This window comes from Chanodichthys erythropterus, chromosome 13 (assembly GCF_024489055.1).
Source record: "Chanodichthys erythropterus isolate Z2021 chromosome 13, ASM2448905v1, whole genome shotgun sequence".
NCBI classification, from domain to species: Eukaryota; Metazoa; Chordata; class Actinopteri; order Cypriniformes; family Xenocyprididae; genus Chanodichthys; species Chanodichthys erythropterus.
The window spans coordinates 28,425,635-28,443,621 of record NC_090233.1 but is presented as its reverse complement, the minus strand read 5'-3'; the positions used below and the strand labels follow the sequence as shown (position 1 = coordinate 28,443,621).

At 37.4% G+C, this 17,987-nt stretch overlaps 1 protein-coding gene across 1 annotated transcript; it reads left to right on the top strand.

Annotated features, from left to right (window-relative positions):
- The first annotated feature begins 1,018 nt into the window (after positions 1-1,018).
- LOC137035039 (myosin heavy chain, fast skeletal muscle-like) lies at positions 1,019-14,133 on the top strand. Its single transcript, XM_067408284.1, has 41 exons — positions 1,019-1,109; positions 1,243-1,279; positions 2,623-2,841; positions 2,932-3,075; positions 3,160-3,316; positions 3,423-3,450; positions 3,621-3,726; positions 3,867-3,959; positions 4,080-4,143; positions 4,237-4,335; positions 4,418-4,521; positions 4,604-4,742; positions 4,996-5,114; positions 5,203-5,352; positions 5,429-5,599; positions 5,691-5,991; positions 6,078-6,142; positions 6,235-6,322; positions 6,772-6,889; positions 6,972-7,095; positions 7,199-7,335; positions 7,429-7,684; positions 7,776-8,018; positions 8,125-8,301; positions 8,713-8,858; positions 8,961-9,051; positions 9,138-9,527; positions 10,289-10,415; positions 10,690-10,808; positions 10,895-11,091; positions 11,175-11,358; positions 11,467-11,632; positions 11,769-11,893; positions 11,999-12,307; positions 12,433-12,636; positions 12,719-12,844; positions 12,932-13,102; positions 13,201-13,305; positions 13,429-13,524; positions 13,664-13,795; positions 14,022-14,133. The coding sequence occupies exons 3-41, from the start codon at positions 2,635-2,637 to the stop codon at positions 14,034-14,036; spliced, it is 5,793 nt and encodes a 1,930-aa protein (XP_067264385.1). The 5' UTR covers positions 1,019-1,109; positions 1,243-1,279; positions 2,623-2,634; the 3' UTR covers positions 14,037-14,133.
- Positions 14,134-17,987: the final 3,854 nt, after the last annotated feature.

The window sequence follows — 17,987 nt, the reverse complement described above, 5'->3', positions numbered from 1 at the left end:
AACCGAACTGAACAATTAACTAGTTGTTAATGACTTACAATGAGAGATATGAGCAATGATAGATGGGATATTCTGTTTACAGCATTGTTATTAGCATTGTTTGCTGGCTTTGACCACCCAGTGGTGAACAAATTGTGATTTTGAATCTCAAACTCTTTTTAGTCTCCATGTGGCTGAAGCTTAGACTGTGGCTGTTGAAGACCAAGACATGTAACCTTTGAACATTTGCAGAAATTATAACAAAGGGATTTTTGCAGGATGGGAATGTGCCATTTTTTTTTAGCACAACTGGCTTTCTTTTGCAAAGAAAAACTACCATTTATTATGTGTTTTCACTGTATTAGACATATTTTCCAGTTTTTCTATATTCTTGTACATTCTTAAACTATATATGCTGACACAATAGCCTGCTACAAGAATTGTCATTGTTGAAAAGGTGAAATGTTTTCTCATTAAAAAAAAAAAAAAAAAAAAAAAAAAAAAGGAAGGAAGGAAGAAAGAAAGAAATACTGTTTAAGAATACTTTTTCTTTTTGTTTTTTTTTATCATTACTGTTTTTAATAAATATTGAGAAAATCACACTACAACTCTTGCTTTAACTCTGTGGAATTAACTTTACTGTGATGTGGTTGTATTAAGCACTTTTTTAAAAAAACTAAATGGGCCTATACAGTACATAACAGGCAAGGGTCATTCATAAAGCTAAGGGTCATTCATATACCAACTCTCAGGAGTTCCAAATGTACCCTCTTTCCAAAAAAGGATTTATTTACTTCAGTGTGTGTCATATGTCAATGTAAGATATTAATAGACTAAAAATAAATAATAACACATGAACTTTGAGATAGAAGCTGTGACCTTAGCTGTACAGTAGTCAGAGACATGTATAAGCAATAAAGAAATAAATGTTTGACTTATGACTGATTCCATCAGATAGGATGTCTGTAAGTCTGTCCATAAATTTCTAATATTGGGTCATAAAAGCTCATCATAATTCAGAATATATGCCCATGTATAGATTCTGCTTGGTGTGCATGAACAACTTCTATAAAAGCCAAGAGGATAGACCAGAAGAGATGCAGAGAAGACCTCAGAAGTTCCATCCAGTGGTAAGAGCCTGTGCTGACTGTGACTGAATGGCATTTTATCATCATCACTTATGCATCTGTACTAAAAGTATATGTATTTTTATTTACATTAATACATTTTAATGAATTTTTTTTTTTTTTTTTTTAATTCAAGGGTAGTGAAAATTTCATCTGGTCTCTCAGGACAAAAGGCAAGTGAGTTTATGATTCAGAGTGTGGATTATGGTCGAGGAAAACAGTTGTTATAGTCTGTATCATAGATGAAAACTGGTGAAGCATGCTGCTTTTAAAAGCTTGTGTAATTTATTTACAAACAAATATTTTTTTAAATGCATTAGTAAGATTAATTTAAGGATTTTAGGGGCCAAGCATAGGCACCTATTGTATTTGTTTATTTATTGTTATTATATTCTGTTTTTCTTCTCTCACTTTTGAGTCTATAAGAGCCCATAGATACTCTTGTGGGAAAGTTATACAAATTTGGCACAAACATAGAGGACAGTCTGAACATGAAGCACAGCAAATGTGGAGTCTCTAACTCAAACCCCCTATAGCATCACAAACTGTCCATACTTGAATCATGCTAATAACTTTACAACTGTAAGAAACAAGAAAAATCTTAACTCATGCTGAATCGATTGCTCCCTATGACCTAATTTTCTGTCCTGATATACTGTATACATGTGTCAACTATTTATGTGCATATAAATATAAGTGGCCATAACTCTTAAATTAAATTAAATATTTTCACCAAATTTGACACATTTCTTTTGAAACAGAAAAAGAAGCAGGAAAGGGCCAACTGATGATGGTATAATAGAGCAAAACATGAAATTGGCTCTAACTACAGAACTGTTGGTCTGATTAAATTTAAAATTTGCATGCAGTGTTGCTATCATAATCCATGATGACATTTGCATAAATATAAATCAGTAGAAAGGTCTAAAGTTTCATCATAAAATATTAAATTATTATGATAAAAAATCTGTGACAGTAATTTCTTAATTTTTGTCAGGATTTTTTATGTATTCACTGAGAGAAAAAAACTCCAGTACACTTATCTACAGTGAGAAAAACTCTCTTTAGAGAGAGGTATTATTTTTCCTCTTTTTACTAAAAATAGGGTATTGTGATCATTAGTGAGTACACACATGTAATTTAATGTCTGTTCCATTCATACTCGTAGCCGGAGGATGCTTGAGCAGAAAGTCCATTAGTGAGACTCATAATCGACAGTAAGAATCTCTGTATTGAAATGAAACTTCGTTATATACCACAATTCATATTGTACCGTGTGCTGTCCCCCGACAACAGCATATCAGTTTCATCACCAGAAAGACATATTCAATCGACATTTTGGCTTTAATGGGCCCCTTACCCGCTTCTTGCTTGCTATTTAAATGTTTATCTAGTATTGTTTTATGTGTCTGTTTACTATTCATGTGTTTCATGTTGTTTCATGAGTCTTGACTTTATTGTTACATGAAATATTTATGAAACTTTTTATGGATAATTTGATCTTTTCTCTCTTTAGTAAGCTGCCACCATGAGTACGGACGCGGAGATGGCCGTTTATGGCAAGGCTGCCATTTACCTTCGTAAGCCTGAGAGGGAGAGAATCGAGGCTCAGAACAAACCATTTGATGCCAAGACTGCCTGCTATGTGGCTGATGTCAAAGAGTTGTACCTCAAGGGAACAATCAAGAGCAAAGATGGTGGCAAAGTCACAGTTGAATTGCTTGAAACTAAGGAGGTGAGTTTTAATTTCCATTTAACATGCTCATTAAATTACTTGTTACAATGTTTTCTTTTATATCTAATATCTAATTTATCAAATTTATAGGAGAGAGTTGCTAAGGAAGAAGATGTCTACCCAATGAATCCTCCCAAGTATGACAAGATTGAGGACATGGCCATGATGACCCATCTCAATGAAGCCTCTGTGCTGTATAACCTCAAAGAGCGTTATGCTGCATGGATGATCTACGTAGGTTCTGAAACATCATAAAACAGGATTTAAGTTCATTTTGTCTGTGTTGTTGCAATCTGACCATTTCTCTACTTATTTCAGACCTACTCTGGGCTCTTCTGCGCAACTGTGAACCCCTACAAGATGCTCCCAGTGTATGATCCAGAAGTGGTGACTGCTTACAGAGGCAAAAAGCGTATGGAGGCCCCACCCCACATCTTCTCTGTCTCTGACAACGCCTATCAGTTTATGCAAACTGGTAAGACATTATGGAATTGAATTATATAGAATTCATTAAGGTGAATTAGATGATGATGTTAATATGAGAAGTATTTACTGGATCTTTTACAAATTACAATCAACAGATAGAGAAAACCAGTCTGTCCTGATTACGTAAGTATTTTCATTTAATCTCAGACCATGACAAACATTGAAAATTGAAAGTATAATGTAGATGACACATCTTTATGCAGATATTTACAAAATAGAAATTAACTTCTGAATATACTTTGAAAAGTCTACATGTCTTTTAATCTTCTGTTTTCTAATCTCTCATAAACCAGTGGAGAATCCGGTGCTGGAAAGACTGTGAACACCAAACGTGTCATCCAGTACTTTGCCACAGTTGCAGTGTCAGGTGGTGAAAAGAAGAAAGAGGGTAAAATAAAGGTACTGTATGAGATGTCATATATATTATTTTGAAAGATGTTGATTTACACAAGCTATATGATATGTGAATTTGTGAAATGCCTGCAAACAGTCTTTAGACATGAAATATTAAATAAATGAAAACCCTTCAAACAACATAGGGCTCTCTTGAGGACCAGATCATTGCTGCCAACCCTCTGCTTGAGGCTTATGGTAATGCCAAGACTGTGAGAAATGACAACTCCTCTCGTTTTGTAAGTTAACCACTGTTTTTTTACAGTACAGATGGTCAGTTGTGTTCAGTTTTTTCTATACAGAGCTTTCTATAAAGACATTATTATTATTTATGTATTATGCTATTTTGTTTTAAACAGGGTAAATTTATCAGAATTCACTTCGGTACATCTGGAAAACTGGCTAGTGCTGACATTGAGACATGTAGGTGGACACGATTTCATTGATCCATCCTGCACATTTGTCTTTGTCTGTCACTCTTCAGATGTTTTTGACTCAAGTACATTCTCTTAACAGATCTGCTGGAGAAGTCTAGAGTGTCATTCCAGCTTCCAGATGAGAGAGGCTACCACATCTTCTACCAGATGATGACCAACCATAAGCCTGAGCTGATTGGTAGGTGCACATATTTCATTCAATGTTTCAATGCCAGATAATATTGTAAGATACTCTTTCAAAAAATCTGTGTATTTTACAGAAATGACGCTCATCACCACCAACCCCTATGACTTCCCCATGTGCAGTCAGGGTCAGATCACAGTGGCCAGCATTGATGATAAAGTTGAGCTGGATGCTACTGATGTGAGTCATTTCTGTTTGAATATTGAATTATTCTATATAAATATGACAAATCATAAATCTCATTCTTCTCTGTAATTTACAGGAGGCTATTGACATTCTGGGTTTCACCAACGAGGAGAAAATGGGCATCTACAAGTTCACTGGAGCTGTGCTTCATCATGGTAACATGAAGTTTAAACAGAAGCAGCGTGAGGAGCAGGCTGAGCCTGATGGCAATGAGGGTGAGACTTGTGTGCTTTTTGCAATATATTGAGACCAGTCTTAGTGCTTCTGTTTTATCCTGGGCTTTAAAATAGTAACAGCTGCATCGACTGTGCATAAAATGTTTAGTGTAAATATAAATTAGGAGTGTGCATTGCTGTGCATATCAATAAATCTAAAAATAAAAGTACCTGGTGCCAGCTTTACTATAATTTTACACATACACGAAAGACTATAGAGCTAAGACAATTTATTTTAAAATGTATTTAACAGAGGCTGACAAAATCGCCTACCTTCTGGGTTTGAACTCTGCTGAAATGCTAAAGGGTTTGTGCTACCCCAGAGTCAAGGTCGGAAATGAGTTTGTGACCAAAGGTCAGACCGTGCCGCAGGTATAGTAACATTTCCAGCATGTCCATGTGTTCAACCTAAAAATCTGGCTAATTATTGCAGAAGCAGAATTAAATATCTATTCTACAGGTGTACAACTCTGTCAGTGCCTTGGCCAAATCTATCTATGAGAGGATGTTCTTGTGGATGGTCATTCGTATCAACCAGATGTTGGACACAAAACAACAAAGAAATTTCTACATTGGTGTGCTGGATATTGCTGGCTTTGAGATCTTTGATGTAAGAATGATTTTTTTTTTGTCAAATTGAATCATATTCAGAAGTCAGTAAATGTTTCTGTTATTTTTTCCTCCAGTACAACAGCATGGAGCAGCTGTGCATCAACTTCACCAATGAGAAACTGCAACAGTTTTTTAACCACCACATGTTTGTGCTGGAACAAGAGGAGTACAAGAAGGAGGGCATTATCTGGGAGTTCATTGACTTCGGCATGGACTTGGCTTCTTGCATTGAGCTCATTGAGAAGGTTTTTAATGGTTTATGAATTTATTCAATGCCACTGTCTATTCTCAAAATGTCTTTTTTTTTTGTAATAAACAATATTCTTTTATAAACAGCCCATGGGTATCTTCTCCATCCTTGAAGAGGAGTGCATGTTCCCCAAGGCTTCAGACACTTCCTTCAAGAACAAGCTGTATGATCAGCATCTTGGCAAAAACAATGCTTTCCAGAAACCAAAGCCTGCCAAAGGCAAGGCCGAAGCCCACTTCTCCCTGGTTCACTACGCTGGAACTGTGGACTACAACATCACTGGCTGGTTGGACAAGAACAAGGATCCACTGAATGAGTCTGTTCTGCAGCTGTACCAGAAGTCTTCTAACAAACTGCTGGCTTCTCTCTACCCACCTGTTATTGAGGGTAAAGAAAAAAAAAATAAAAATAACCAAACATTTTTTTCTTGTTTTTGCATTTATACATGTTTCTTTATATTTGTATCTCAATAGATACTACTAAAAAGGGAGGCAAGAAGAAGGGTGGATCCATGCAGACTGTGTCTTCCCAGTTCAGGGTATGTATAAAGATGACATCACAGCAATATTGCTGTACTTGAGGAAAAAAAACGAAATACAAAGCATGCCAACCCTTTTCTATTCTCCACAGGAGAACTTGGGCAAACTCATGACCAACTTGAGGAGCACTCACCCTCACTTTGTGCGCTGTCTGATTCCTAATGAGTCCAAGACTCCAGGTAAAGTATTTAAAGGCTTAAGATATACAAAGTTCTGCCATGAAACTCTAGATGGCGCAGGCTAATAGGTCCTTTAAATCAACCTGCTCGTAATCACATCATTATCTATAGGGTACAGCTGATTGGTTCCTACTGTATCAGTAGCCAATGAGCTTGCATGCTCAACCATCAAAATACTTTGGTAGCATTGCCTTAGCAGCGCTTCAGAAACCATCCATCTTCCCCAGCATTCATGTACATTATACTGTACAGCAGCAGCATCTCTTACTAGCTCACAGCAGCATGTCGTGTATGTATTGGCAGTAGCAAGTCCTGTACTTGCTCTACAGCAGCAATAAAAGCGTAGCAGATCCATTCCACCAAGACCAAACATACAACATTGTCATACCCATTAGGCCATTACCATGAAGTTAATTTACCAAGTTCATGGTGTAAACTGTTCGTTATAGGTCTCATGGAGAACTTCCTGGTTATCCACCAGCTGAGGTGTAATGGTGTACTGGAGGGTATCAGAATCTGCAGAAAGGGCTTCCCCAGCAGAATCCAATATGGTGACTTTAAGCAGAGGTAAATTAGACTACATGAAAATACCATTTCCTGTAGGAGTTTCCTAATTAAGACATGAAGTATTTTGATAAATTTTCCACAGATACAAGGTGCTGAATGCCGGTGTTATCCCTGAAGGACAGTTTATGGATAACAAGAAGGCCAGTGAGAAACTCCTGGGATCCATCGACGTTCCTCATGATGAGTACAGATTTGGACACACAAAGGTTCATATTCAGCAGTGACCTTTCAAAGATTCACTGATTATGATCATTTAGCCTATACAGATTAAATCAATATCTTTTGATTTATTGTTTTACATAAATTCAGGTGTTCTTCAAAGCTGGTCTTCTGGGTACTCTTGAGGAGATGCGTGATGAGAAACTGGCTGCTCTGGTCACAATGACTCAGGCTCTCTGCCGTGGCTATGTGATGAGGAAGGAGTATGTGAAAATGACGGAGAGGAGGTGAGTATTGTCATGAATAAAAATGACATCAATGATAACTGTGGTAACAGTAAATAATGATAATTATGTCATTTAATGATGAATTATTCACAGGGAGTCCATTTACACTATCCAATACAACGTCCGTTCATTCATGAATGTCAAACACTGGCCATGGATGAAGGTTTACTACAAGATTAAGCCTCTGCTGAAGAGTGCCGAGACTGAGAAGGAGCTGTCGGGCATGAAAGAGGAATTTATAAAATGCAAAGAGGCTTTGGCTAAGTCTGAAGCCAAAAAGAAGGAGCTTGAAGAGAAGATGGTATCACTGCTGCAAGAGAAAAATGATCTGCAGCTGCAAGTAGCATCTGTGAGTATTTTTACTTTATTTGACTGAATTTTGGCTCCATTAAAATGAGCAATGTGGTTTCCAATCAAATAGCAATCTATTTTACTAACAGGAAACTGAGAATCTGTCAGATGCTGAGGAGAGGTGTGAGGGTCTGATCAAAAGCAAAATCCAGCTTGAAGCTAAACTCAAAGAGACAACTGAGAGGCTGGAGGATGAGGAAGAAATCAATGCTGAACTGACAGCCAAAAAGAGGAAACTGGAGGATGAGTGCTCTGAGCTGAAGAAAGACATTGATGACCTGGAGCTTACCTTGGCTAAAGTGGAGAAGGAGAAACATGCCACTGAGAATAAGGTTGGAGACTGAGTTGGTTTAAGATTAGATTTAATCTCTGTCTTATATATTGATATAGAATAAAAATTGCAAAATATAACCTCACTCGAAACAAAAAATCACACAGGTCAAGAACTTGACTGAGGAAATGACATCTCAGGATGAGAGCCTTGCCAAGCTTACGAAGGAGAAGAAAGCCCTCCAAGAGGCACATCAGCAGACACTGGATGATCTCCAGGCAGAGGAGGACAAAGTCAACACCCTGACCAAATCCAAAACAAAACTTGAGCAGCAAGTTGATGATGTGAGTGGATTATGTAAATTAATTATATGAAATTTATTTATTTATTAACAAAGTTCGGGAAGAGCACATTCAGATAATTAACCTAATTAACACGAGAGGAGTGCATTCAGTTTATAAACTCAGTTAACGATAAGAGGTATATATACAGCACACTTATATCTCTTCATTGACAGTTTACCAGCATCCCTCCACCAACCCATCTCCTCACTTCTAGTTCTAACTATTCCTATTACAACCGGGGGGAGTTCTCTAGGTTCGGGCCAAACTCCAAGCTCAGAGCTCTTTCTCCGGACAGCTCACCAAATAGGCATAACCTTTACTCGATCTAATTATATGTAAGTGTGAACACGTGAATTCATCAAATTAACTGTTTTCTGCTGTGAACATATTTTATACATCATTGTCTTGTAGCTTGAGGGTTCCCTTGAACAAGAGAAGAAGCTCCGCATGGACCTGGAGAGAGCCAAGAGAAAGCTGGAAGGAGACCTGAAATTATCACAAGAGTCCGTCATGGACCTGGAGAATGACAAGCAGCAATCTGATGAAAAAATAAAAAAGTAATTAAAGCATAAAATCTTTGAAAACATTGAAAACGTTTATTGTTGTGTTATCGTTTTTATTTTATTTTTTACAAACTACTTCTTGTTGAACACCCACAGGAAAGACTTTGAAACAAGCCAGCTGCTTAGCAAGATAGAAGATGAACAATCTCTGGGTGCTCAACTCCAAAAGAAGATCAAGGAGCTTCAGGTATTTTGAGATTTTTTTCAAACATTATTATCATTATGATCAAATACATTATATCCCAAAATCGAATGAACTACTTTCCACCATAGGCTCGCATTGAGGAACTGGAGGAAGAGATCGAGGCTGAGCGTGCTGCTCGTGCCAAGGTTGAGAAGCAGAGAGCTGATCTCTCCAGGGAACTTGAGGAGATCAGTGAGAGGCTTGAGGAGGCTGGAGGAGCCAATTCTGCTCAGATCGAGATGAATAAGAAGCGTGAAGCTGAATTCCAGAAGCTGCGTCGTGATCTTGAAGAGTCCACCCTCCAGCATGAAGCTACAGCTGCTGCCCTACGCAAGAAGCAGGCAGACAGTGTGGCCGAGCTGGGAGAGCAAATCGACAACCTGCAGCGTGTCAAGCAGAAGCTTGAGAAGGAGAAGAGTGAATACAAAATGGAGATTGATGATCTTTCCAGCAACATGGAAGCAGTTGCCAAAGCAAAGGTTGGGAAATATTCGGAAGAATATATGTGACCCGTGCTTGCAAAATGAGTCGAAATGCGCACAAGCTAATTACGAGCTACAGGCAAAACAAGTGAAAAAAGTAGATTTTGGTTGAATTTGAGGTTTTTACAAAAATGAGTTTATTAAACCCTCATCTAGTGATCCAATGCTTCAAATAGTAATTAAACATTTAAAATTATCTTTTATTTGTACGTTTTCTGAGAGGTGTACCTTCCCAAAACTTTCCTTTGTTTTAATAGTCATGAAAATTGCAGTTTTTCTCTGCTGACTTCTTGACGACTGGTACTTCCCCTCAGCACAAGTTTGATATCGTTGTAAAGCGAAGCGTTCCAAATTTGTGACTAATCATAGTGAATTCCGGATTGCATGAGTCTGAACCAATGAAATGTGATTTTCAAACATTATCTGTTATGTCTTAAGTGAACGTTTGGTTAACTGTTGGGTAAAAACATTTGATGTGTAACATTATATTAGATCAGTGATAAGACAGTAGGTCTTAATATATAGGCTGTCTGTCTCATTAATGTTAATCAAACAATTGCGGTATTATGAGATAAAAAGTTAAATACATATTTTTCCAATAGATGTAGCTAAGTCCTTTTTTGTCTGTTTCCAAGAAATCATACATCATTTGGAAGTTTTTTTTTAATAGAGATTATAACAATAACTAATTTTTGAAAATGTGCTCAGCAGAAAGTCTTTAAGTTTTTTCAAATATCTAATGCATTTTGTACTTACAGGGCAATCTTGAGAAGATGTGCCGCACACTTGAGGACCAACTTAGTGAATTTAAGTCCAAGAATGATGAGAACCTTCGCCAGATAAATGACCTCAGTGCTCAAAGAGCAAGATTTCAAACTGAAAATGGTAACTGCTGACAAATTGTGACCAATCATGAACAAATCAATATTTTATCAAAAGTAATTCATGTCAATAATTAACAATAATCAATAATAAAGAATAGTCATAAAAAAAATAATCAACAATGATAGTGTATTAAGATTATTCACCAGTGAATTTAAAAAAAAATTAAATTTAAAAAAAATAAAAAAAAAAGAAATAAAATCTTGCATCCATTTGTTTTTAAATGAACTGAAGGAGACATAGCATAAACTGACACAGTCATTCTAAATCTATACAGGTGAATTTGGCCGTCAGCTAGAGGAGAAGGAAGCTTTAGTTTCTCAGCTCACCAGAGGCAAACAAGCTTTCACTCAGCAAATTGAGGAGCTTAAGAGGCATATTGAAGAGGAGGTTAAGGTAATACAGCATAATCAATACATACATATACTTGTACATTACTATAATGCAGAGACTAGCTAATATTATGTGACTTTGTCTCCTAGGCTAAGAACGCACTAGCCCATGCTGTACAATCAGCCCGTCATGACTGTGACCTGCTCCGTGAGCAGTTTGAGGAAGAGCAGGAGGCAAAGGCTGAGCTGCAGCGGGGAATGTCAAAGGCCAACAGCGAGGTTGCTCAGTGGAGAACCAAATATGAAACTGATGCCATTCAGCGCACTGAGGAGCTTGAAGAGTCCAAGTATGTATATTATTGCATAATATTCCCAATTCCCACAGCTATTTTATAGATTAGAATTTAGAATCATGTGTATTACTTAACAGGAAGAAGCTGGCTCAGCGTCTGCAAGAGGCAGAGGAACAAGTTGAGGCAGTGAACTCCAAATGTGCGTCTCTGGAGAAGACCAAACAGAGACTCCAGGCTGAGGTGGAGGACCTCATGATTGATGTGGAGAGAGCCAATGGTTTGGCTGCTAACCTTGACAAGAAGCAGAGGAACTTTGACAAGGTAAACAATTTTAGTTATATGATATTCTCTTTGTAAAGTATTGCTGGAATGGGCTGTGTTCATCTTTTTTTTTTAAACAAACTCGATCCTGAAATATCTCCACTAAAGGTCTTGGCAGAATGGAAGCAGAAATATGAGGAAGGTCAGGCAGAGCTAGAAGGTGCCCAGAAAGAGGCTCGTTCACTCAGTACTGAGCTGTTCAAGATGAAGAACTCCTATGAAGAAAGTCTGGATCAACTAGAGACCCTCAAGAGAGAGAACAAGAATCTGCAGCGTAAGAATGAAACCGTTAAATTAGAGAGAGAGAAAAAAATAATGTTCTAATTCTCAGTGATCATCAAAAGTAAAGCACATATGATTAATGAATGTTTATTATGATAAAGATTATATTTTTTTTTTTCTTTTTATAGAGGAGATTTCAGATCTGACAGAGCAGTTAGGTGAGACTGGGAAAGGAATCCATGAGCTGGAAAAAGCCAAGAAGACAGTGGAGACTGAGAAGGCAGAGATTCAGACCGCCCTGGAGGAGGCTGAAGTAAGTATCTAGAGATCAATATGGAATTCTTGCTAGAACCATTATACTGTGTTGTTAATATATATTTTCATTTTGATATTTAAATGCAGTTTTTATATTTCATAGGGCACCCTGGAGCATGAGGAGTCCAAGATTCTTCGTGTCCAGCTTGAGCTAAACCAGGTCAAAAGTGAGATTGACAGGAAGCTTGCAGAGAAGGATGAGGAGATGGAGCAGATCAAGAGGAACAGCCAGAGAGTCATTGAATCCATGCAGAGCACTCTGGACTCTGAAGTTAGGAGCAGGAATGATGCTCTGAGAATCAAGAAGAAGATGGAGGGAGACCTTAATGAGATGGAGATTCAGCTAAGCCATGCCAATCGCCAGGCTGCTGAGGCCCAGAAACAGCTCAGGAACGTTCAGGGACAACTCAAGGTATGTGACTTCTTTTTGACTTTGGGATGTATTAATATATATATTTTATATAATCTAACATGTGTTATGTAAAGCACAAAAGAAAGCACATCAAAAGCTCATTGTAAAGCTTTTGTTGTGTTCAGGATGCCCAGCTGCACCTTGATGATGCCCAGAGAGGACAGGATGACATGAAGGAGCAGGTGGCCATGGTGGAGCGCAGAAACGGTTTGATGCAGTCTGAGATTGAGGAACTGAGAGCTGCTCTAGAGCAGACAGAGAGAGGCCGTAAAGTGGCTGAACAAGAGTTGGTGGATATTAGCGAGCGTGTTGGGCTGCTGCACTCTCAGGTAAGGGCATATTGTTTCCCTGAAATTAAGGAAATTGAGAGCATCATGCAAAATGTTCATACTGTTGCCTATTATTTTGTAGAACACAAGTCTCCTGAACACCAAGAAAAAGCTTGAGGCTGACCTTATTCATGTCCAGAGTGAAGTTGATGACACTGTACAGGAAGCCAGAAATGCAGAGGAGAAGGCCAAGAAGGCCATCACTGATGTGAGTAACAGTAGCTGACAAATGTTTCACTAAGACACGTGTACTTAAAAAATGTGGATCTAATGATTTTTTGCATTCATGCAAAAGGCTGCATTGATGGCAGAAGAGCTCAAGAAAGAGCAGGACACCAGTTCTCACCTTGAGAGGATGAAGAAGAATCTGGAGGTCACAGTGAAGGACCTGCAGCACCGTCTGGATGAGGCTGAAAATCTGGCCATGAAGGGAGGAAAGAAACAACTCCAGAAACTGGAGTCTAGAGTAAGCCTCTTTATATTTATGATGTGGGCAATGTGAAGTATGTTATATTGTGATAAATTATGAATGAATTGCTTGATTAAAAATAATCTCTACTATAGGTTCGTGAGCTTGAGACTGAAGTTGAAACAGAGCAGAGACGTGGAGCTGATGCTGTTAAGGGTGTCCGCAAATATGAGAGGAGAGTGAAAGAGCTCACTTATCAGGTATGACTATATTCCTCATAAGTTTGTTCAGACAAAAGAGTTCACATAATATATGTACTGACAATACCTATTTTTTAGTAAAGGATCAAGACTTAATCTAGTAAATATGTGTATTTTTTGAAGACTGACGAGGACAAGAAGAACGTTGCCAGACTCCAGGATCTGGTTGACAAACTGCAGCTGAAGGTCAAAGCCTACAAGAGGCAGTCTGAAGAGGCGGTATGTAAAACCTAAAAGAACATTTTGACACTGTAATTATTTATATTTGAATGCTAATTTGATTATACATGAACCATATATATATATATATATATATATATATATATATATATATATATATATATATATAAACCTTTAGGAGGAGCAAGCCAATGGTTACCTGTCCAAGTTGAGGAAGGTGCAGCATGAGCTGGAAGAGGCTGAGGAGCGTGCTGACATTTCTGAGTCTCAGGTCAACAAGCTCAGAGTTAAGAGCCGTGATGCTGGAAAGGTTAGACCAAGTATTTTTTTTTTTGTTGTTGTTTTTTTTTTCATCGTTTATTCAAATTGATTATCCAAATACATTAACTACCTCTTAGCAGAAGTATAGTGGATCTATGATAATTTTGCTGATGTTACATGTCCTGTATAAAATTTGCATATCTGTATTATCTTCATTATGTAAAGTGGAGCTCATTTTTGTTAATAAGGCTGTTTGCCTCTTCCTTTTTTCCCAGGCCAAAGAAGAATGAATCTTTAAAACTTGAAAGGAGCATTTACTGAAGTCATATAATATGAATGTTTAGTGTAAAAGTACCTTTCTTAATAAACCTGTATATTTCAGCAAATAATTAGACTTTGTGTCATTTTTCAGCAAGATACACTTATTATTCACACCATAAAAGTGCTGATGATCAAGTGTCTTAAAGGTTCCATAAAATTTAATTCTCATCTTCACTGAATGCATTCACACAAACATTTCTCCTAGAAAGTTTCCACCCTGGATTGATGTTATCTTGCTCAAGCAATTTTAGAAAATACTATACTCAATATTGTTAAAACTAGTATTCTGAGTCATAAACAGTTAAACCTCAATGCTATTCAAATTAACACTTAACACCATCACAAAAATCAGACCATACCGTACCTATCTGAATAAACTGTAAAACTTAAAATTGGATTACTGCAATGTTCTGTGAACCAGCCTTCTAGTTAGTCAAGTCAAGTCAAGTCAAATTTATTTATATAGCGCTTTTTACAATTGGTAATTGTTTCAAAGCAGCTTTACATATTAGAAGCACAGAAAAAAAGAGAAGTGGTTAAAAATAAGCTGTACAAGCAAGCGTGATAATATGTAACATATACAAGATGGTGCTACATTAAGCCAATGTCGGCTGACTCCCAGGGGTGGAAAAAAACCCCTAGGAGAAACACCCAGCGTGCTAGCACTGGGAAAAAAGTCCCAGGAGGGAAAAAAACCCTTGGAAGATATATATAATATATGTAAATGGATATGGAGATCAAAATCTGAATTATACATTTTTATTATAGAGATAAAAAATAGATTATATATAAATATATGTAAGTGGATATGGAGATTAAAAATCTGAATTATAGATGCAGCCAGAACTGGATCTGTAGGCCCATTGTCTCCTGGGCTACGTTGTAGTCAGGTCCAGACACAGGTTCTCCATCTGATCTGGATACGGCCTGGATCCAGCACCCGGCAAACCTCAGGATAAGCAGAGAGACTGATATTAGCATAGATGCCATTCTTATTCTGATGTACAGGTATATCTAGTGTTATAGGAAATGTTCTCGGTTCCGGCCGACCTAATTATTGCATCGTAACAATCCTTTAACGGATTTGAAAAAATGTTAATGTATTGATAATGTGTTATGTGTATGCAAGAGCAAAGAGATATGTTTTTAGTCTAGATTTAAACTGATAGAGTGTGTCTGCTTCCCGAACAATAGTAGGAAGATTGTTCCAGAGTTTAGGTGCTAAATAGGAAAAGGATCTGCGCCTTCAGTTGATTTTGATATTCTGGGTATTATCAACTGGCCTGAATTCTGAGATTGCAATAGACGTTAAGGACTATAATGCATTAAGAGCTTGCTTAGATATTGGGGAGCTAAACCATTTAGAGCTTTATAAGTAAGTAGCGAGATTTTAAAATCTATACAAAATCTTTAATAGGGAGCCAATGTAATGTTGACAGAACTGGGCTAATATGGTCATACTTTCTGGTTCTAGTAAAAACTCTAGCTGCCGCATTTTGGACCAACTGTAGTCTGTTTAAAAGCCGAGCAGAACAACCACCGAGTAGAGCGTTACAATAATCTAGTCTTGAGGTCATGAATGCATGAACCAACTGTTCCGCATTTGTCATTGAGAGCATATGTCGTAATTTAGATATATTTTTTAGATGGAAGAAGGCGGTTTTACAGATACTAGAAACATGACTTTCAAATGAAAGATTGGTATCAAAGAGCACACCCAGGTTCCTAACTGAGGACGAAGATTTAATGGAGCACCCGTCAAGTGTTAGAGAGTATTCAAGGTTTTTTCGTGAGGAAGTTTTTGGTCCAAAGATTAGGATATCAGTTTTTTCTGAATTTAATAATAAGAAATTTCTTGTCATCCAGTTTTTAATGTCAGCTATGCATTCTGTTAGTTTTGTGAATTTGTAGGTTTCGTCAGGGCGCAAGGAAATATAGAGCTGGGTATCGTCAGCGTAGCAGTGAAAACTAACACCATGCTTCCTAATTATCTCTTCTAAGGGCAGCATGTACAGAGTGAAAAGCAACAGTCCTAGTACTGAGCCTTGTGGTACATCATATTGAACTTGTGATCGATACGACATCTCTTCATTAACTACTACAGACGGTCAGATAAGTAAGATTTGAACCATGCCAAAGCAATTCCACTAATGCCAAAATAGTTTTCAAGTCTTTTTAAAAGAATGTTGTGATCGATAGTGTCAAAAGCAGCACTGAGATCTAATAACACTAATAGAGAAATACAGCCACGATCGGATGATAAGAGTAGATCGTTTGTAACTCTAACGAGAGCAGTCTCAGTACTATGGTATGGTCTAAATCCTGACTGGAAATCCTCACAGATATTATTTCTTTCTAGAAAGGAGCACAGTTGTGTTGAAACTGCCTTTTCTAGTATCTTTGACAGAAAAGGTAGATTCGAGATTGGCCTGTAATTTACTAAATCTCTCGGATCTAGTTGAGTTAGCACAATTAAGCCTTTACAGATGTATCAAGCACTGTTCATACACCAAGCACTGAATAAGCCAGAGATGGCTCAGTCACATCCTATAATATCTCACAAATTTGTGTGGTGATTCCCAGCTCACTGCAGCACAAATGTCCCAAATAAAAAACATCCCTGAACAGTGCCCAGAAGGTAGCCAATCCTGAAGTGAGCTCAAATTCCTGATGGAGATTATATAAGATACAGAACATGTTATCTGTTTCTGATGCAGAAAAAATAGTCTAGATTACTGCATTACTTGCTGATTGTCCTGCATCCTCAATATACAAGCTACAATTAGTTCAAAATGTGGCTGCTAGAGTTATTACTAGCTCAAGAAAATATGGTCATATAACACCAATTTTTTCTTCTCTACACCGGTTACCTATTCAGTTCTGTAGCATTTATAAAGTATTGCTACTGACCTATAAGGCCCTAAATTGTTTTAGCCCCTGTGTATTTAACCAATATTTTACTGCCTTACAACCCATCATTCTCCTTAAGGTCACAAAACTCTTCTGGTTTTGTGGTTTAAAAAGGGCTTCTGGTAGTACCTATATCTAAGTCCACTAAAGGTAGGAGAGCATTTACACATTTGGCTCTTAAACTCGAACAGCTTTCCTAATAATGTTTGGGGTTCAGACTCATTCACATAACACATCTAATATCCTTATACTCCAATTATATCAGATCAAATGCATGCAGATCAAATGACTACCTTTGCTTAATGTTATGAACAGCAGCTATGCTAATTATTTTCCATTTGCTTTTCTGTTTTATCTCGGGATGCCCATCCCGAGGTAACTAGGGAGTACGTCAGCTCTAGTTCTTTTATGAAGACTTCAGATGCCTCAACTCCTGCGAGGACTTCAGATGTCCAAACACCAATGAAGAGACGACTCAAGAGGACTCCAACTCTTGGCAGGACTTCAGATGATCCAAACTGAATCAACACCAATGCTATTTTTTTTCTATATAAATATTTCTATAATACATTGTTAGCTAACTACAATTGTATTTGTATATGTACAATTCTGAAATACATAACTTGGACACAGTCACCTCTGATAACAGATCATGCAAAATTTTAATGTAGACATGCATTTTCTGTAAAGCTGCTTTGAAACTATATGTATTGAGAAAAGTGCTATACAAATAAACGTGAATTGAATTGAATTTTTGCATCTTTGTAACATCATTAATCGCGTTTACCACCCAATGAGAGCAGCTGATGCGAAATAGGTCTCCCCTTATAATTGTCAGCACAAGAGATGAAGAGCGGACTGCTCTTTCATAACAAACTTGTCCACCACCATGTTCATGGAACCCACCGGACTGCTAATCTTGCAAGGCTAACCCTATTAGTTGATGTAACAGGTAGACTACTAGACAAATTATAAATTTGGCCACTGTGTTCATCTGGGAGGAAATTTAC